The sequence below is a fragment of the Pocillopora damicornis genome, chromosome 6 (assembly GCF_964200805.1).
Source record: "Pocillopora damicornis chromosome 6, jaPocDami1.2, whole genome shotgun sequence".
Classification (NCBI taxonomy): domain Eukaryota; kingdom Metazoa; phylum Cnidaria; class Anthozoa; order Scleractinia; family Pocilloporidae; genus Pocillopora; species Pocillopora damicornis.
The window spans coordinates 20,282,579-20,304,075 of NC_142675.1; the positions used below are offsets into that span (position 1 = coordinate 20,282,579).

Genomic DNA, 21,497 nt, shown 5'->3' on the forward strand with positions numbered 1-21,497 from the left:
CTTTTCGGTTTTGTCAGGTTGTATCAATTAGATCATATAATTAATACAACCTGACAAAAAAATATATATACTTTTTGAACGAAAACTCAAAATAAAACATTCTGCGAATATCCTGGAAACAGAGTTCTCTTTCCGTCCACGACTAAAAATAACTACAGAGGAATCTAGAACGTTCTAATTCTTTCCCGCTAAACCAAAGCGTTTTCTTTGGGCTAAGTCATGGCATATTTACTCAGTGTTGTGATTTGTAACAAAATAAGCGTGAAAAAATGTAACGAAGAATGAAAAGTGAATGATTTATTAATCATGAGATGTGTTTATGAATCGCTGCCCAAAAGCGTCATGGAGCCGAGCAAATCAATGTAGCGGATCACGCAAACGAGATGTCACAGGCAAAGAATCTTAACTGACATGAGGCAGAACAGTCCTTCAATAGGTAACCCCTGATCTCTATTAAAGAACCAGGAGACAGTTAGAAAATGCTTTAGTGGGTTATCATCTTGTAGATAAATCAGTGATTGCCCTTTAACGGCTTTTTTTCTTTCTTCTCCACTTCCCGTTATTTTTTGCAGTTTCCGCGTTAATCCCATTGATTTGTTTTTTTGTTTTTTGTTTTTTGTTTTTTTACCTGCCAGTTCGCTTTCCTCGTTTCCCGTTACCTGTTCTTTATCTTACACTGCCCCAGCTTTCGGGACGTTCATTGTTTTAATGTGGTAGTGGTGATCTAACAAAGTACAACTATTGCAATTTGTTACGACTATCTGACAGGAGGCACTAAGCAGTATCTTGAGTTCTTAGCTATGCTGTTCAAAACTACCCAGAACTTTGCAGAAGTCACAACACAAAATAATACAAACAGCTCAACGTAAAAAGTTCAACGGGTCATGTACAGAAAATGGTGGTTAATTGTCGTGGCGATACGTAAATTTTGCTGGGGATACTCTAAAACGCGCTCCTGGCTTGTCAGTTTTTGCAGGGGCGCAAGGAATATTTTAGGTCATTTTATGGGGCAGATTATGTAGGGAAATAGAGACTGCTGGAAGTAACCGAAATGTTCGTTTTGTTAGATAATACACTCTAGATAGACAGTGATGAACAAAATAGGAACGTGAATGGGAAAAGAACAGATTAGATGTAAGTGTGGTCGTTAAAACTTTAAGACGACGTAAATGCTTAATGTAAACAAATCTGAATAATTGGCTTGAGCGATCGTGATTCGTTACATGCATGTCAGCTCAGCGATGCAAACGAGACGGTTGCCCCTCATGATATGTGTGTCACGATTCGATGCATGACCAATCGGGCTTATCTTTAGCGACGTCTTGCAGAATATTCGCGTGAAATGGCGTGTAGGTGGCTTTTCAGTATTTGCAATGGGCGACGCTGTACGGGTTTCCTTACAAACCTGAAGCGGAATCTTCTTCTTGTCTTACTGGTGGTTGGAGCAATCATTGGCTTTTCAATCGGAGCAATAATCAATAGCCCCGTAAATCGCATCATCGACCCAGAGAAGAAAGCCACTGTTATAATGCTCATTGGATTTCCAGGGGAACTGTTCATGAGCATGTTGAAGATGATTATTCTACCTCTGATCGTTGCCAGTGTGATAACAGCCGTATCGACTCTGAATCCTGACGTGGCGGGAAGAATTGGTCGACGTGCTCTCATATATTACTTAGGAACACTGATATTGGCCGCTCTTTTGGGGTTGACCCTCGTGATGGCGATCCGCCCAGGTTTAAGCGACAAACCCAGCGAGCAAAAAGATGTAAAGGCGGTGAAGTATAGGAATTTGGATTCGCTTCTTGATATGATAAGGTAGGGTATTCATTGCATAATATAGAGAGTTTATTGTCCAACAATTGATTCTTTTGCTCATCTTAATCGTATCATACACATAGTTCTATGCATAAGATTTGTTTAGTTTGCATACCACGCATTTTAAAGTAGTTACAGAGACAATCGTGCGAGACTGACCTCTCCTGAGGTAAGTCTCTGCGGAGAGTCACGCGATTTGAAATTCTTTTGTTGCTCATGTCCTGCCGGCCATTGCGTGATATGAGAACCAATTTGGAATGAATATTTTTTTCTTTAAATTAATGGAGGAAAACTAATTAAAGAATAAACCACTTAGTTCTGATTATGATTGATTTCTAGGAACTGTTTCCCCAGTAACTTAGTCCAAGCAGCCACAAGCAAGGTGGGTAAAGCGATTTTTCCCTTTAAATCGCCCTCGCGTTTAGTATCCCACATAAGCCTTCATTTCGTGATAATATAATGTGTTCCCTTAGTATTTTCGAAGATCTGGGGAAGACCTTAAAATAACCTATCCTGTGTCCCGAAATTTGCTTATGTGCTCTTCCCATCTTCTCCACGAAAACATCCAACACGCGAGGTACGTACACGTGACACACACAAACACACACCAGGGAGGCGAGACACCTCGAGACAAAAACTGTCAAACTGGGGCAGGACCTGTATTGGAATCCAGTCTCTTAGTTCGATCGTCTCACGCTCGATATTTTTATGACCTCCCGGATTTGGGAACCAGCTATTACTCGTCGCCTGAGGGAGGGAGGGAGGGAGGGTGGGGTTTGGGGAAGATCACAAGGTATTCAGGGAGAACGAAAGGGGAATCAGTCGTCGCCAACAGGGTATAAAGGGGAAATCAAAGAAAATTGACCGCCAATAATGAGGGAGGATTAGAAAAATAACACAGAGGCTTATAGGGTGGTCCAACAAAACCAAACAGGCAATCCAACTAGGCTACGCAAATCGTATAATTTATTCCAATATATTATTATTCGATCTAAAGAAAAGAACGAGATACATTTGAGAAATTGAACAGGATCCATCGATTCATAAACACACGAGTAAAACTATTAGATAGAATTACAGCATTGAGAACTTACTTTTATGACGATGTCTAGTAGGATTGTTTCACGGTGTATAGCTACGTACAGGTTAGCAACAGATGAAACAGGTCAGGGTATAACAAAACACGGGTCAGCAAGACAGGTTAGCAGAACTTGTACGTATCTTCGAATCTTAAGTATCTGAACTGAAAACTGAACTATTCACGTGGCTTAGTTACATAAGCTAGTGTCAATCAAAATCAATCAGGAAAATCAAGTTAATAATTCATTATATTGACGAAACAGGGGATCAGGCGAATTTTATCACGACATAATGGAATTCCTCCGACTCTCCCTTCCCCCCCCCCCCCCCCACTCCACCGATGCTAAATAATGACCGGTCTCTTACCTCTTACACCATATGAGTATCGTGGAAAAATAACTTCTGACTTTAATGGTCATACTAAGATATCTAGGAATCCCTTATGACTTCTAGTTTTAGGATAAATCTTCTCCAGTGCAATTATCAGGAGACATTCAATGTCCTTTTTCCTTGTAAATAGAAAAAAACAAATTACATTACAGTATCCGCAAGATCGAAGACTTACAATGTCACAAGCGATTATATTCACCTCGAGACTGGCGAGGAAATTATCGGCGTCCATTACAATGGTACCACAAACATTACCACCATAAGAAGAGAGATCCAAGCAGGTTCGAGCACTGTACCTGCAGGAGTGACGACCACGGGAGGAATGAACATCATTGGTCTGATCGTGTTTTCCATAGTGTTTGGTGTTGTCCTTGCGAGGTTGCGTGACAAAGGAAGACCGCTGGTTGAATTCTTCTCGGCATTAAACGAGGCTATAATGATGATTGTTTTCTTTGAAATGTGGTGAGTTTCAAAGAACTGTGCTCAAGGGCGTGGCTCGTGGAGTGTAATAATACAAATCAGATTACCCCTTGGTATGCGTTTTGTTTCATGTTAGACAAGCTGGTTTGCTCCAAATTTCCATTTTTAGACTCCTCCCAGGAGCGTAGAAAACATTATCTCGATAATCGAGAGCTAAGAACGTGAGCCGCGGGGGGCTCGATCCAGGGAAATGCAACACAAGAAAATATGTTCTGTTCTGTAACAGTGCTTACTTGACCGGTCAAGTAGCTGGCTGATCTACTTGTGTGTTAAAACGCATGGCTTTTGATAGATTTTTGTACATATTTGAGAGAGAATTATTTTTTTTCTTCTTCGTTTCTTTGCATCAAAGGCTGGCTCCAATTGGCGTGTGTAGCCTGGTGGCGGCTCGTGTTGGTGGAATGAAGGATATCTTGGGTACCATGCAAAAATTAGTATTTTACACGTTGACAGTCATTTGTGGCCAGCTTATTCACTCCCTGATCGTGTTACCACTCGTATTCTTCATTTTCACTCGGAAGAATCCTTATGTGTTCATGAGAGGTCTCACTGATGCCTTGATGACAGCATTCGGCATCGCTTCCAGGTGTGTACGAAGGACCTTTATGACTGTTTTCGTCTACAGGAACGTTGAAAGGAGATTTCTATCCTAATGAAATGGAAATAACCTCTTACTGATTTTCGTTCAAGTTAAGACCTCAATAGGTCAATATGTGTTGTTTTAGTATTGCTTCTTAATCTCTATAAAGAAGACCTGTAGGTGACTTAAACGGCTTTTACTTGGGGCAGAAGAGCACAGAATACGACATTACAATGGAGTGTGCTGCACATAAAATTAATTACCCTAGAGTAACCTTGAAAAGTAAAAATCTATGTGATTAGCTTACTCGCGCGTATTTTAACTCGATAGTCTGGAAATCTGGAAATCTGGAAACATGCAAATGATTTTTTAGCGTACTTGCATCTATCATACCTTGGTAATCTGGAAATGTGGAAATCTTGAAATATGCAAATAAGTCTATGTACAAATTAGTGAATCGTCCGCCATCTTGGATTTCGAACTACACGTAAATAAACCCCGGTGTCTCGGCTGGGGTTTCAACCCAGACCTCTCGATCCGGGCTACAGCACAATAGCCACAGGATCAACAGTGGAAAACACCATGACGAATGTGGATCAATATCAGTATCTGAACAACTGCATACCTTCCCCTCCCCTGACCCAATATTAACCCTAACCTGTTATCAGTTGACTGATGTTGGGTTAGGGCATGGGTAGGTGCTCAGTTGCTAGGATACTGACACTGATTCATGAATGCTTGCCGACCCTATATACCATTTGCGTAGTTACAACACTTGCCGCGTTATCAACAACTGACACTTCACCAACCATCTCTAAACTTAAAACAACACACCTCCTAACAATTGGTCACACTGCTTTGTTTTCAGTGCAGCCACTCTCCCGACAACTATCCGCTGTGTGGAAGAAAACAACGGCATCGATTCACGCATAAGTCGCTTCATGTTGCCTCTTGGTGCCACTCTCAACATGGATGGCCTGGCTCTCTCACGAGTGGTGGTAACTATCTTTGTTGCTCAACTAAACGACATCTCCCTTAGCCCAGGAAGAGTTGTTGTTGTCTGGTAAGAGACGATGACAGAACTTTTGCTCTTTTTGCCTTATCTTCCTATTGAATAACTCGTTGGGTACCACTTACACGAGTGCCTAATAGGTAAATTATAAACCGGTTAACCCTTTCACTCCCAAGATCTGAATGTTAATTCTCCCCTCTAGCTGCTGCACATTTCCTAGTAAATTAGTAGCAAGAATTTGATGTTAAAACAAGATAAAAACTTCTACCTGATACATTTGAGTATTCTCATTACCTGTTTTGTTGTTAGTAGAGGGATATTGTTGGGAGAAGTTACATGTGAATCACTCTGGGAGTGAAAGGGTTAACTGTTGCTCTATCGTCCTATTTCTTCGCGCCTTTAACTCATCTTTTTTTTTTTTTGGTTTTTTTTTTTTTTTTTTTTTTGCTTGATTGCTTGTTTGTTTGTTTTCTTTTATTTTCTCTTTACTGGTAAGTTTGTTTGAATTTATGCAAGAAATTGCGATGCAGATGCAGACTTCCGCGCAATTTTTTTCCAGATTATTGATCACCCTTTGCTTAACATCATTTGAGTAATATTAATTCTGACTTATGGAAAATACTCTAGTAATAACACTCGCAACTTTGCTAATAGCATTTTTTTTTTAATTTTTTCTTTTGCAGCTTAATTGCTATTGCTGCTTCCATTGGCGCCGCAGGAATACCAGGATCAGGAATCATGATCATTATTGTTCTCCAAGCCGTTAATCTTCCATTGCACGACTTTGGCATTATCATGGCTATTGAATGGATGCTGTGAGTGTTCATAACGTGTTCATTTAAATTAAAGAGATTTATCGCGAGCCCATAACTACCAAGGAGTGACTTCCACCCAATTTCTCTGGACAATATCACACCTGAATCACATGTAAAGGTCATGAGAATAAAGAGAATGGTCGCCAACTAAAGCAGCTCTAAACGATTAAATAAGTTCTCCTTGTCAGCACCTTAGGAAATATATAGAGAGCAGTATGGAGAATATACATGCCGATGTAGCGTGTGAAAGGGTTAATGTTGGGGGTTTACCCACAAAGGACTGGTATTTAATGCGCGAGAGGAGTACATTGAGTACTAAGTGCATTACGCTACTAATACTGAGGTGAGCCAATATTCCATCTTACAGTTGCGCGCCTGGTTGCCAAGCCTTTGAAGATGATTAAGGCTAAGGGTGACTTTGATATGATGGAAACGTTGCAGCTTTTCAAATGTTAATTAGTTTGTTATCATGCTAACTAAATACTGGTTTCTATCATAACAAGGTCACCTTCAACCTCACTATAACTCAACGGCCACTAAGTATACAACCGTAAGATGGCCTATTGACTTGTGTTTACAGTTAAAGATGCGCGAAGCAATACGCAGGGATAGTCTTTAGTCTAATTATCTTCTTGTCTACACCGATTATTATTTACGTTTTTTCAGGGATCGCTGCATCACAACTGTCAACGTCCTTGGGGACGCAATGGGTACTGGGATCGTGGCACACCTCTCACGTGACGACTTGAAGTTAGATAAAGAAAACGACAAGGACAGGAGAGATTCGCAAGGGCTAATGATGAACAGTGATCTTTGATTATTCTTATTGATAGCAGTTTAGCAATAGTCACCGAATTGGAGGTGGCTAGCGGTGGATATTTACCGAATCACGAAGTATCGAGGTAAATAACCACTACTAGCCACCGACACTGACGTAAATAGTTGTTCTAATGTATAATCAAACAGTAAGATAATAGAGCACTAAAAATTGAATTTAAACTCATTCATTCCTGTGACGACTACAAAACGTTTAGGCGCAAATCCAGCGTGCGCTGCTCAGAGGTGAATAGCAAATGGTAGACGGAGTTGGGTAGCCAATCAGAGCGAGCCTTCAATGTTATCCACTGTTTGCGCATATACTACATACCTCCAGTATAGGAGTAGGTTCGGAACGAAAAGGTAAAGTTGATAGAACAAACTGAATACAAGGCAAGTGAGGAGATGACCGTGATCTGGTAGTTTTACTACCTAAAATTCCAATTTTTAACTTGATATTAACCACGCAGGCTACAATGACTTGTGTACGGCTACATGACACGGGCAGCAATTGAAACTACCTAACAGCAGAGCTGTTTTACTTTTATTGACTTCGTTGAAAGCCTGACAAAGCGCTACAAAGCGCTACAAAGCAAAAAGTATAAGACAACCAATCAAGCCGTAACGATTGATAAGGAACCCTTTATACTCTAAATACCATTTAACGCCTCTTCTAATGAACATACTCAACTCTTAATGTAAATAAGTTCTAAGCTAAACGCAACTTTCGTACCGTCATTGCGTAAAATTTACTGTAGGAATATGAGATCTATATACGAATAAACATAAGGACATGGATCTTTTCGCAAGTTGAAAATACTTTCGTATCAATGTCCGTATCTGAGCAACTGAGCACCCCACCCCTCCCCTGACCCAACAACAGTCAGCTGATAACAAGTTCAGGGTAATGTTGGGTTAGGGGAGGGGTAGGTGTGTAGGTGCTCAGATACGGACATTGATCCATACTTTCACTATAAACTTATAAGAGTTTCAGCTTTCCCGACAAGAGGGAATTAAGAACCAAATGAACCACGCGCACCCCCTAAAAAAAGAGAAATGATGAACCTAAGAGACTGACGAATCAATATAGGCCGTCCTCGTTGGACAATCTTATCAATCTCAAACAAGTTATTTTTGGATTACTGCCCCTTTAATGGGAAGATGTAGATATGATCAATTTGAACGATTTCAACATTTCCAATGGACCTTAGAATATAAATCGACAACATGATGATCTTGGTTTTGGATAAATCATTGTATTCCTCAAGAAAAATGTTTACCCTCAGGGTCACGGAACAACGTGTAAAATGAAAAATGGTGTACCAATGTTTTTACTTAAGTTCGTATTGTTTAGATTATTATTTTAAAAAATTCACTACAATCAACTACAAATTTCCTATGTTGGTGAAATATTCAAGCTAACATGAGGTAGTTCTATGTTTATACTTGGCCATAAGCCAAAGCTAAAATTATTTTATTTTGAAATATCAAAGGCCTATATTTACCCAAAACATCCCGGTGAAGCCATACTATTTGCTCTTTATGTTAAACGGTTAATATATGACAAGCGTTCTGCACAGTGCATAGGAGCTTCCCCGTCCGACCTAACTAACCATCATACAGAACGTGCGATTAAATGTATCTAAGCTACAAGTGAACTAATATCGTCTAACAACAGATTGAATTACAAAGAGGAGGTGACCACGAGTTGATCAGGGTCATCCGGTTTCCCCCCGTTACTGAGAGGGACGCGGTCACCCACTTTGCCATTGACATCATACTTGAGCAGATCGTCACGTGACAGATGTTCCACTACACCAGCACCGATAGAGTCACCCAAAACATTAACCGTGGTACGGAATCGATCCCTGAGGAATAAAAAGAGCGTAGCTTTCGTCATTGTTAAATCACAATACTTATTTGTCTTATCTTTTTTTTTATTCAATTACAAACCATTTCACTGAATAGCATACGAACTCTGAGCTTTTCAATTTTGCCTCATTCAGTTGTCAATCATAACCGCAACCCGCGAACAAGAAGCCTTTGAAACAGCCCATGTTTCCTCGGCTATTACACACTGGCTCAAAGTCGTTCCTTATTAATTTATTACAGGCAAATGAAGAACTTGTGCATTTGTTTTTTATCGCGTCAAGTCACACGTAGGTTCGCAAAAGCATTCTGGACGCAAGAAAAACCTTCAAAAAAAAAAAAAACCTAAAGAATTGTTACTCACAGGAACCAATCAACAGCCATAATGAGCCCGATGTCATCCAGCGGCAGTCCAACAGCTTGCAAAACAATGATGGTGGTAATTGAGCCCGCTGAAGGAATGCCAGCGGCACCAATTGCGATCGCAGTTGCTGTAAGACTAGATGAAAATCAGAATTTTTAGCACAAGTTGACACTCTAAGCGGCCTTGACATATACAGTGCAGGGTGGCGTGTTGGGGAACTTGTCTTTCTAGCATGAGGTGTAAGACAAAGTAGTACGGGGATTGTTCTCTCCTGTGTTCCATACACCTTTTTAAACAATCTTAATGGCTAAGTAAAAGATAAGAGTGGAAAAGATTTTGTCGCATGCCGCAATGTGCCCACCTGTCTGCAGGAAAACTTTACATTGCTCACTCAAGCAAAACAGGAATTTCCCTTACCAAATGGCGACTATTTTGCCTCCTGACAAATCATAGTCGTTCAGCTGAGCAATGAAGATGGCAGCAATAGCCTCATACAGAGCTGCGCCGTCCATATTCACAGTCGCACCCAGCGGCAAAACAAACTTGCTTATGCGCGGGTCCACTTTGTTGTTTTCTTCAAGGCAGCGTATGGTGGTAGGCAGAGTTGCCGCACTGAAGGAAAAGAATGAACCGTGAAGGTTCATACTGGTGCTATTTACGATGGAATTTGGAGTTTATAACGGGACTTAATTTAGCTCCGCTCAATGATGTGTCTCAAAGAAAGCTGGCGCACTTTTTCTACTAAACAGTGGAGAAAAAAACCAATCGCGACATGATCAATCAATTTTTCTGGTTGGCTCCACGTGACATTTTCCTTTGTTGTCATTGGCCGTTGGTTCTGATACTCACGCAAAATGCACTCTACCGCAGAAATGAGACCAAGAAAATGTAGATACATGGGGCGTGAAAGATAAAGTTGATAACACTAGTCCACCGAATCAATGAATATTCAATGCCAACCTTAGATTTAATTTATACGTATTTAACAAAATAATTTTTCACACTGATGGCCATTCGTCAGTTGGATATCGTTATCAACGTGCACCTGTCGAGCCAGCGGTCCTTTGAGAAAAAAACAAATGTATTTATTTGGGACTCAAAATCAACTTTGCATGTGTAGTGTCAATTCTCAATTGAAAAGGTTGTTCTGCTTTTACTATACACCTTTTAACATCGAAAGTTGGGACTACAAATTGCATTCGTAACCAGGCATGATAGATGCCACTACCAATTATTTCATTGCCTGTGCGCTTGAATGAATGCACCCATTGCGGACCACTATCATCAACTGCTCCTCGTAAGTCATATTTCCAACTTACCTCGAGCTGATGCCAAATGCGGTCATAAAAGCATCTCTCATTTTGTACATGAAAATAAAAGGATTGGTCCTTCGCACCGCAAAGAAAATAAGCGGGAGAATGATGAAAGCATGGATGGTAAGACCGACCATAACTGTTACGATGAACAAGGCTAAGCGCTTGAGTTCTTCTCCAATATCCTCCATGCTGGCCACTCGCTGAGCGATCAAACTGCAAATACCGAGTGGTGCATACCTACGAAAAAAAAAAGGCAGAAGCGATTGAGGGTAATCTCCTGTTGAGATATATCTGTGAAACGTATACCGGCCTTCTTTTCCTATAACAGATGAGGTTACTGTTAGTATCTGAGCAACTGCACACCTACCCCTCTCCTGACTCAACGTTAACTCTAACCCAATAAAATATTTCAAGAACTCATTAAGATATTAACAAAAGACCTGCTGTCAAGGAAAGATGCCAAAGGGTCACGTGAGTTTTCATGTCAAGCAGTTTAATTAAAACCACACTTCAAAACATGGGAAACAATAATAGGAAACCCTAACCCTAACCCTAACCCTAACCCAAACCCTAATGCTGCCACAAGGGTAAAGTTAAAGGTGCACCTGCCTGATACAAATTGAGCATTGCTAGCAAATGCCACAAGCTGTAGAGGAGATTAAGGAGATTAATGACATTTGACCCATGGAAGTATTCTCCTGGAAAGCAAACTTGTAACCAATTTAAATTGTACATCTAGCTGAGTTTAAACTCAAAATGCAAACATTCATTTCAACATACCACATGATAAGTGTCACCAGGATCATAACAGCATCATTAAGGGAGGAAAAGAAGGCAGTCAAAGGTTTGGCTCTCACACCCATCTTCCCAAGTACAACACCAAACACAATGGAGAACACAGCCAAACCAAGAATGTTCATTCCCCCTGTGGGGTTAGTAGCAACTCCGGCAAATATTGTATTAGAGGGTGGATATATCTCTTTGGATATCGTGGTTATGTTCAGTGTTGCATTCAACACAATGGTCTGGAAAATTTTCTCATTCTCTTCAAGTTTTGGAGAGTTACCAGTCACATTGCGGTATTCATACTTGCCAAGATCTGTTTTGTAGTAAGTCTTTTTCTGAAGAAAATAATGAAAATAAAGAACTTAATTAGCAACAATAACTTCATACAAGTGTCCATGTATATGTGCTTACTGTGACTTACACATCCGCATTGATAAAAGGATAAGATGGAACAAAAAAAACCCCAATGCACATCAGACATTAATTGACTGCATGAAGATTTTCACTGAGAGTCACATGTGAAGATAATGCACAAAAAAATATTCAAACTCCTAATGCCCATTGTGTTGTGTATACTGTATTGACTGAGGTGTCCCAAAGTAGGGGGGAAGGGGTATTACACAAAGTTTGGGTAGGGGATGTGCAATTTGGGCCTAAAAAGCCTTTTCTTGTTCAAGAACAAAATCCTTTTCCTTCCACCTCCCTTTATAATTAAAAATTTGTAGTTGATTTTGGCATAGCAACTTCATTCAGTCACAAGAAGTATATTCATATAAATTACTGATGCCTGTTTTAAAGTTATCCATAATTTCCAGAAGCATTTCTTGTTGAGGAAATCTAATAATAAAATTGTAAACACTTTGTACAGACTTGAAACCCCAAAAGGTATACCCTTTTTGGCAACACATACCCCTATAAGCCCAATTAGGAAGTGAGCACCCCTCTTTTGTTCAATGGTAAAGCTGCTTTTTAAAACTGTTTCAGAGAAACGCTCCCAGTGCATGTGTTACTGCACCCACAAGTATACTCAAGTGATTTCACTATACAGCAGAGACTGTTGTATGACTGAGAATTGCTTGTTACAAGGTCATTCAACACTGAAATGTACTTGTAAAGCATTGTTACAAGTAGTTTTGGATGAATTGCTCATTGCATGTGTGCTCTGTTGATGAGTGGTTTTGGTTGCACATCTGTGATGGACAAAGGTGCTTGGCCCTTCATTTAAATCTTGAGTTGCATGACTACCAATGTGTCAGCCAATCTGAATTTGTCCAAGAAGCAGCAAGGCTGAATAGTTTAAGGAGCTGGATTTGAACTTGTGAGGACCCAGGTTCAAATACTCCAATCTGCCAATTCATTAGATTTTTATTCTTGGTAGTCTCAAGTTCAACTCCTCTGCTGTGCACTGTAAATAGTTAATCAAGCAGCAGCAGGTCTACAGATGTAACTCACTTAGTAAGCTTTAATCTGAGTTCAAGTATCAATTGTTTTCTTCATGTTTGAGATAAAGTGTAATGTAAGAAAAACTACACAGCGCTGCACATAAATAACTTTTAAAGGTGAACACCATAGTTATTCCATCCCATATACTCTGCTCCAAAATTAGTCAATATCCCCACTGATGAAAGAGACAATACAGTAGCAATATAGTAGCAGTAGAAGTATAGTATTGAGTTCCCAGATGAAACCCCACTGGATAAAACAGAAACTTTGGCAAAGATATTATATTTAATGATGGGAATACTTCCAGATCATGCACTGTCTCAGTTAGTGTTAACCCTGTTTGACTGATCTACTACACATTAAACCAACCTGACGAAATGTTGCCTCAACAAGGTTACTGGGAAAACAGCTCCTGGAAACATTTGATAATAATGAAATGCAAAAATAGCTTACAGTTTATTAATACATGTATTACCATAAACTGCTGCTTATAAGCCCTGGCCTTGTTCAACTTCGTATGGGGTCCCAGGAGGGCTAATACACTGAGGGGCTGAAATCCAAGGCGGTTATAACCAGAATAGGAAAAGTGCTTTGAAACAAGCTATGGAAGTGCTGATCAAATGGATTTGGCATTTAATGGCTTTAAATTAGGCTTCAAAAAATCAAAATAAATCAAATTCATTAAATACATTATTAATATTGTTTAAATTTTGCTGAATAAGTCAAAGCAGAGTTCTTAACTCTCAAAACAAGGAAAATTATCAGGGACTAGGGGAAGGGGGCTTACAATCAGTTATATTTCTTTGTTTTCAGGTAGATGGACCTATAACCTGCAGGGTGGGTTGGCAATATAGGTGTGGGGGGGGGGGGGGACCTATAAGCAGCAGTTTATGATTTTATACCACATGCAGAAGAAATTCAACTTGCTAGCAATGAGTCTTTAAAACAAAATCTTGATACTGCATGTTTAGAATTTTTTCATTGCTTTTCACTGAGTAAAATGCTTTGCAATCTATCCTTTGAAGTGAGAATATTTATTAAATTGCTGACTGTTGGCAATTGCCAATTTTCACTAAAAAAAAAAAAAGCTCGGTGACAGGACTTAACCAGGCTGTAGTCTCAACATGAATTTACTCTGTAAAACTGCATACAAATCTGTTATTGGTTAGTCATGAGAGAAGGAAAACTGGAGAGCTATGCAAAGAAAACCCACAAATTAAGAAGTCAAGAACTATGTTTGTTGAAATGGAGACAATAAGAATTAAAGCTCTTTGCATTTGAATTGTGCCAGAGAAAAACTGCCTCTCATTGTAGTTTGTGAACGATCAGAGGGGACTCGGGAATGAAATCCGAAAAGATTCATAGCAGGGGCTTTATGTTTTTGTCTACAGAGTGCTTCAATGGGACTTTGTTTGTCAACTCTGTGCCGCCTGACCCCCGCTGACTCACGTGGTACTCGAAAATTTTAATCAAGTGATGTTTGAATTGAGCCATAGGAAGGTTTTTGAACCGTTGACAGTCTGCCGGATTACGAGTGTAAATTTCACTCAAGTGAACTGAGTTACAAAAAACTCGAATACAGCGATGAATAGTAAATTGAAAGTGGAAATATCAGGTTTTGATCTGCATGCATGACATAACGTTTTACTATCGAGGCTGGTTCTTGTTTGTGAACCTTACTTTGTATTCACGATTTTCCTCCAGCAATAAATCCTACTTATTTTCCACTTCCAAATGCCCTTGGAAAGTAATGGTTTTTTGCAGCCTCATTTTAAGCCTTAAACTAAAGATATATCTCAATTTCGGAACAAAATATAATCAATGAGTTTTCACACGTACGAGTGAAACAATATACAAACGAGCGTCCAATTCTTCTTTCATGCGCTTACAGCTTAGAAAGTAGAACTACATGGTTAATTTATTGAAAGGTCAACCGAAATGTATACTACATTCCCGCCTAAAATGACCGGGAGAGTTCGATGTTTTTCAATTTTCATGTCAACTCGTGGCCTGGCGCGGGAAAAATTAGGGAGCGTTCGATAATATATTCATAAATTAAAATCAGTGAGTTTCTTTACTCCTACATCTCAAAAGAGTTCTTAAATCAATTTAACGCACCTGATTAAATCCAAAAAGGAGTCTCTGGTCGTGTAGGCATTCGGATTTGATTTATCGCCATTTGGATTGTCAGTCTTCCCGGGCCTAATGGAGGAAACAAGGACCATGCCCAAGATGGCGGCGGACAACGTTGTGGTCAGATAGAACAGCAATGCACGACGCCCGATCTTACCGGTCGCTCTTGCATCGAGATGTGACACAGCAGTGATCAGACTGGCCACGATGAGTGGAAGGATTATAACTTGCAGCATATTCATGAGAAGTTCCCCGGGGAAACCGATCAGCATGGTTGTTGTAGCCTTCGTTTCTGGATTCTCGATATTTTGCACGGTCGGGTTGATAACCGCCCCAATCAAAAAGCCAATTGCAGCTCCGATGCCCAGCAAAACGACGAGCAGATTTCTCCTGATCACCCCACAAAATGACTGGCAACAGCGGCTACAGCCGTTTCCTGACCCTCCGAAAGTCGTTGCCATTTCTTTACCCTCTTCTGGCGTTTTGCTGTGTGGATGAGAAGCGTTCCACGTGAGTGAGCGGAAGTTATTATGCAAGAATTAATAAATTTTACATTGCATTTGCATGATAAAAAGATAAACATTCAGACACAAATTAAAGTTTAAATGCCTCAATTTCTGTTCAGTAGAAACACTTAGTTGCCTGAGCGAAAACGAAACTGAGCCTTTAAAAGGAAGAAATGAATGATAACGATGGTACGCGAAAATGAGATTACAGACATCCCGTCGCGTATCAGTCAAACACGAAAGTGTAAGGCAGTGACAGAGCTCATACCGATCGAATTGTTTCAGAAGTTCTTCTTTTACGTTTTAGCAAGCAAGAATGGGTTAGATAACTTGAATGTGTCAGAGGATTTCGATAACCTCGCGTGTTCCAAGTTTTTTTTGTTTTTGTTTTCGTTTTTTTTGTTTTTTTGTTTTTTTGAAGAGGGAGATCAGATGGTAAGTAGATAAATTATGTCACCAAATGTAACCTTGACCCCAAGCAATCGAACAATCGAAACCTTATCGATCACTACAATGTATATATATGTATATATATACTATATATCTTACTAGACGTTAAAATACTCAGCGATACTACACACCAAAATGTCTAATAAGTTATATATTATTCAACTGCTTTTTTTTATATTAAGTATTTCTGCTCATTACTCATTAGGCGGGAAAAGAAAGCGGTTAGAGAAGCGTAGCGCGCGCAGCCGACTGGTTAAACAGGTTTTTTTTTTATAATACAAAATAATCAACTTTCCATATAACCGTGCAATATCGCAGGATATTTGTACTCTATTCGCGCGTTATTTGTACTCTACTTTGTGCATTTGGATAATAAAAAACTATACGTGATGTTATGCCATGGTACTAGGACCATAAGATTCAAGAAGGGGTCAGCTACTCTAAACAAACATGCCTTAACATTAACAAGTTCGTGTATTCATAAGTATTTGCTAATAAATATCTTAACGATCCTAACATTTTTTTCCCTTTGTTTTACCATGAACGTTATAAATAAACCGATGGGCCGTTGTTAGATTCGCGGACACGAACAACAAGTACTAACTCAAAGACCCCTCTCAAAAGCAAAAGCCGAACAAATGCTCTACTTTCTCAGTTAAAAAGATTACAGCGTTTTCTGAACCTTCACGACTGCCTTTTTTTACAATGTTTACAGTGAGCAAATAAGGTCAAATAACTTACTTACTCACACTGCGTGGTCAAAAACTGAACCTTTATGAGTTAATTTCAGCAGAACCCCCAGCTTTTCTCAACACACCATAGATATCTAATCCTGATTCAGATAAGCATCTCACTTTCACCCATTATGAGATTATCTTGTTCAATGTCTTGTTCAACGCTCCGTAAAGAATCGGTAAATCAGAATTTTGTTTGCTTACAATTTTTTTTATTACTATTTCTAGTTCTTAATTTGTCTGATAACCATAAGGTTCCATAGCATTCTAAAGATCCCTCCTCATTGGTAGTCAATTTTCTTTAGGCTAGCCAATACTCTGTTAGCGACGACTGATCTCAATCCGTTCCGCCTGAAAGACGTATGATCCGTCCAAAATCCTCCACCCCCCCCCCCTCCCCCTCCGGACGATAATAAATGACTGGTCCGTGGCATGGCGTCACGCATTCGTGTAAACTAAATCACACGCACTTAAGCACAAACGCACATCGTCACATTAAACATTAATATATTCTTTATAAATAACAATACTGCCCCAGAAAAAGTTCGAGAGATGTTGAGCAAAAATAAAAAAAAGACACGTTTAAGGCTGCCCTGCCCTGAAAAAACGAACCAAATTAAGTTTGTAGCGGCGTCTAAATTAAAAAAACCTTTCAAGGGCTTTTCAACATTTAATCAGGAGGATTTAGTGAAAATGCTTTCGAAGCCGCTGTAAAGAGTGTGAAAGTGCCTTTATTTTGAACATGGTATGTTTAAAACTACCTTAATTGACAAACTTGACAGGCGTATCCAAGGTAAAGGAAGAGTTTGTACACATTGCCGAAAACTTCTGAGTGTTTATTAGATGGTTCACAAATCCGATAAGTTTACTGATTTTAAACGCTCCTTTGAGAACTGTAAATGCATATTTGCCAACCGGTCCATGGAAAAAGTTGAGGGAAAATGCAAGTCAGGCGGGTCTTTTATTATCAACTGGCAGCTTTTAAGCTGCGTTACGGTAGCAAATCTCGGTTCCAAGCGCCTCAAACAGAGAGATTTTCTCGTGATAATTTGAGGCGACAGTAGTCAGTCACAACAACTATCTAAAATTAAGACAAAGGACAGCGCATCTAAATTAATGATCACTAATGAATCAGTCAGACGTACAAAGCTATCATCGCACGGAATAATTTCAGGGGCGTTTTTCCCGAGACATCAAGCTTTGTATCGAAAATGAAAAGACTTCTAGCCTAATAGAAACTCATCATCTCCAGATCCAACTAAGAGCCTTTCACATATTTCCAAAGCTGGTCTTAAAATTCACGCACGAGGTTACGTTTTAATTGTTTGTTCGGACGCTCATTCTAAATGCACCAATGCTTGTGTCTGTGGTAGTTTTGCAAAATACCAAGATCACTTTGCTGGTAGATGACAGTATCAATTCAAGCAAAGATAAAATAAGCACACGTACTTACCTCGGGAACTCGAGTGAAGACATTTCAGTGTCGCTAGAAAAATAATTTGCTGTTGAAACCAACTTCTATGGTAAAGTTCCCGTTCAATTCCTCACAGTGTCTCGATGTTGTCACAATCGGCGCATGAAGCTTATCCTTTAAATGCTAATCAATCCGCCTATTAAACACAGGCATAATTCCAGCGCCATAATCCTTTCTTTTATTTTCCTTTTTTCTTTGTTAGCTTGAGTGGACGACATATGTGTTCGCCCAATCGCTGCACGCCTTACGACTGAAGTGCCGCACCATGCTGAATAATATATAGTCCACTTGAAGCCAAATGAACAGACGCAAAAAATTTCAAACTTAAAGTCGTAAATCATTCATTCAAAATTTACAATCTTTAACGCGAGGCTTTCGTGTAATTAAAAATTAATATTTTGTTTATTTCAGTTTTCTCTGCATCACCGTTTTAGGTCACGCAATGACGTTGACACCCGCATTAACTTCGGATTAAAACAAACAAATGGCTGCACATGTTTATCGTCTTATGCGGCGCCACACCTCAACTTCAGCATAACGTATAAAAGAAGCGTTGAGTTCCGAATGGAAATTAAAATAATTTGCCGTCGCGGTTTCGTTTCGCAGACGACGCAAATTGTGGTGATTTCACGTTGTTGTTTTGCATAGGACGGCTAAGAAGTGTACAAACTTTTAAAACGCACGCGCTGAGCTATTGTTCTGCTAATTAGAACTTTTGTTTTCCATGTCCTCGTTGCCGTTGCCGTCGCCGTCGTGACTTGCTTGAGGTCCCTACTACCGACCGGTTACGGTGTTCCCGAAATGACCTTGTGATTGTGTCCAACGTGACAAGTGCAACCGTACTGAAATCTACTGCTGCAGCTGGGAGTCCTTGAATTTCACCATTTTCCTTCGCAAAATTTCAAGAGTAAATTTATGAAACAACATCTGTCATGCAAAGTATAGGAAGAAAATTTAAAAAATTCAAAGAAACCTGTAAGAGAAACAAAAATGGGCTACAGGAAAACTTGGGACTTTCCAAACACGAAGCGTATTTAATCACGGGTATCCTATTGGTTTACAATTTCATTAAGCTTAATCAAAAGAGTCCTATACAACTGTAGGCTCAGTTATTACAGTCGAATACATGAATTCTTCAAACTTCAGTGATTCTAACGTCTTGAAAAATGAGAGTTTTATTTCATTTCCATTCAATCTGAACTAATCTGTTATGTCGCTTGATGGAGATTCCGAACTAGTCATAACTTCTATCTCATCGGATTAAAAAGGAGCAAAGCTGAGCTAACAACGCGAATAAATGACGGACGTACATTCAGTTGGCGCAGGAATCGTGACCTCTCAAACAGAATTTTTCAGCCAACTCTTTCATCCCAAAAATGCACAGCACGAAATAAAGAGCGCCCTAAGTTGCGTTCGAACCTTTGTCTTTTCTCCAACTCAACAACCTTGAGTAAACCTCTCTTTCGCTTTACTTAAAGTTTGATTCACGCCTCTGAAATTCCACGTATGCAAGGCCTTGCACGCATCTCTACGAGCATAAACTTTGCTCTGAAATAAAAACATATATACCTTTTGGAGGACTAGTATTTGGTTTCCAGCTTTGAAGGTCTTTTCTCCCTTTCGATTCAAACGATTACTTTTTTTTTTTTCGTAAACCCTTTTCACCCTAACATCAGTATGCATATTCTCCACACTGTTCGTTACACATTTCCTCAGGTGCTGAAAAGGAGAATTTGTCTGCCAATCAAAAGGTTGCATCCCTGGTGACCATTTGTTTTATTCTCATGACCTCAATGTTTGATTCAACAGTGATGTTGTAGGGAGAAATTAGATGCTAGTCACTCTCACAGGTTGAAGGGTTGAGGCCCCAAACACACTACCTTTAGCAGTTTTGAACTTCCGCTGATGATATCCTTGGCCGGACCTTCTGGCTCCTGAAACTGAGGAATATGATACCTTCCGCTTTGCAGATGGTTTCTGGCTTCCACTGGGATTCCAGCAATTGAAAAGGAGATGATAAAAATAAAAAACCAAAAAAGGAACCTGGAAAATATCTATGATTATTTACCCAAATTAAAATGCTACATTAAACTAGTGTCTGCATTGAACATGCAAAACTAATATTGTCTTAGCTCCTTTTATAGAGTTGCACTGAACAGAAGGAATAACGGTCTACACAGGAGGGGGGCATTGAGGCCTATTAGAAACCGCAAAACCGTAGAAAAAATCATCCAAAACCGAAAAAAAATTCGATCAAAACCGAAAACCGCTTGTAAAACTGTCAAAACCGATACATTTTCACATCCCAGTTATTAAAACCCTGATCGATCCGATACAGTGGTGACAAGTGGAGTATACAGAGTAAACTACACTAATTTCATTACAGGTTTTATGAATGCCATGGACTTGGCATTCGTATCTTCTAGTATCTGCTTAAATTAACAGCTGCTCTCTCGAGGACCTCGAGCGTGGTCTCTGCGAACCCAGCAGCTGATAATGGAGCCTTGTTAGATTAAGGAAATTCACACAAAAGTCCTCTATAGGATTGCAATTTTGCAGTCGCAAAAAGCTATAGCTCTGGAAAGTTTCATCAAAAATCCGTAATCTAACATTTCCATTTACGAACTAAGACCTGAAAGTTTGGAGATTCTATTGGAATGTTGACTCAATCAGTCACGTGTGGCCTGTGACTTGGTCACCAACTTCGGGGTGGCGTTGATGAAGAAACTCTGGCAATGTTCCGTGCTTAGCAGTTTCCCTACTTAGGGAAAACGGAAAATCCGCAAACCGCAATGCACACCAAAACCGAGAAACTGAAGTTTTTTGGCACAAAAAATCGAAAAACCGATCCAAAAAAATAGCCAAAACTGCAAAACCGAAAATCCGAATGCCGCCCCCCCCTCACACAGCAAAGATGCCCAACAGTGATATCAAGATGGGTGAGCCTTTAACATGCTAAATCAATTTTCTTACATTTAGATGCAATGTAAGTCACACAATTACTTATTCTAAGCAAAATAATTTACATCTGTCTTGCATATGGACCAGAACACGAGTAACTATTGCCACATAATTCACCTAAAAAAATGTGTTGTATGGATAAAAAACAGTATATAAATCTTGGGTATCAAACACCTTTAAATTTAAGTAAATAAGTCATGCCATTGACTTCGACAAATTAACAAACTGTACTTTAAACAGCGCTAAAAGTGTACAACACAGTCCACATATCGGAACAAAATGCAGAAACAGAAAAGATGAGAATGACTGTTGCTTTTTTCCCTTTTTTATCCTGGAGTCAATAGCATGTAATGCTTTACGAAGAAACATTGTATCTTAATTATATTTTGAGAAAAACAAGCCAAAAATCTTACTAGAATGTAAAAGTCTGAAATCCTAGAAATGTGTATTTCTGACAGGTTTTTGGACTG

At 39.5% G+C, this 21,497-nt stretch overlaps 2 protein-coding genes across 4 annotated transcripts; one reads left to right on the top strand and one right to left on the bottom strand.

Annotated features, from left to right (window-relative positions):
* Positions 1-181: 181 nt before the first annotated feature.
* LOC113675277 (excitatory amino acid transporter 1) lies at positions 182-7,789 on the top strand. The gene is made up of 7 exons (XM_027191832.2): positions 182-1,818; positions 2,158-2,200; positions 3,419-3,750; positions 4,121-4,354; positions 5,217-5,411; positions 6,044-6,175; positions 6,842-7,789. Exons 1-7 carry the CDS (start codon positions 1,343-1,345, stop codon positions 6,990-6,992), a joined length of 1,563 nt encoding a protein of 520 aa, XP_027047633.2. The 5' UTR covers positions 182-1,342; the 3' UTR covers positions 6,993-7,789.
* Positions 7,503-18,458, bottom strand: LOC113675276 (excitatory amino acid transporter 1). Of its 3 annotated transcripts, none has more exons than XM_027191831.2 (8): positions 18,046-18,458; positions 14,888-15,388; positions 13,139-13,181; positions 11,321-11,661; positions 10,544-10,777; positions 9,642-9,836; positions 9,225-9,359; positions 7,503-8,859 (listed from the first exon to the last, which is right to left on the bottom strand). In XM_027191831.2, the coding sequence occupies exons 1-8, from the start codon at positions 18,066-18,068 to the stop codon at positions 8,676-8,678; spliced, it is 1,656 nt and encodes a 551-aa protein (XP_027047632.2). In that variant the 5' UTR covers positions 18,069-18,458; the 3' UTR covers positions 7,503-8,675. The 3 variants fall into 3 exon arrangements, with proteins under 3 accessions (XP_027047632.2, XP_089065034.1, XP_089065032.1); XM_089208908.1 differs by lacking the exon at positions 18,046-18,458 and adding an exon at positions 16,600-16,981; XM_089208906.1 differs by lacking the exon at positions 18,046-18,458 and adding an exon at positions 15,677-15,772.
* Positions 18,459-21,497: the final 3,039 nt, after the last annotated feature.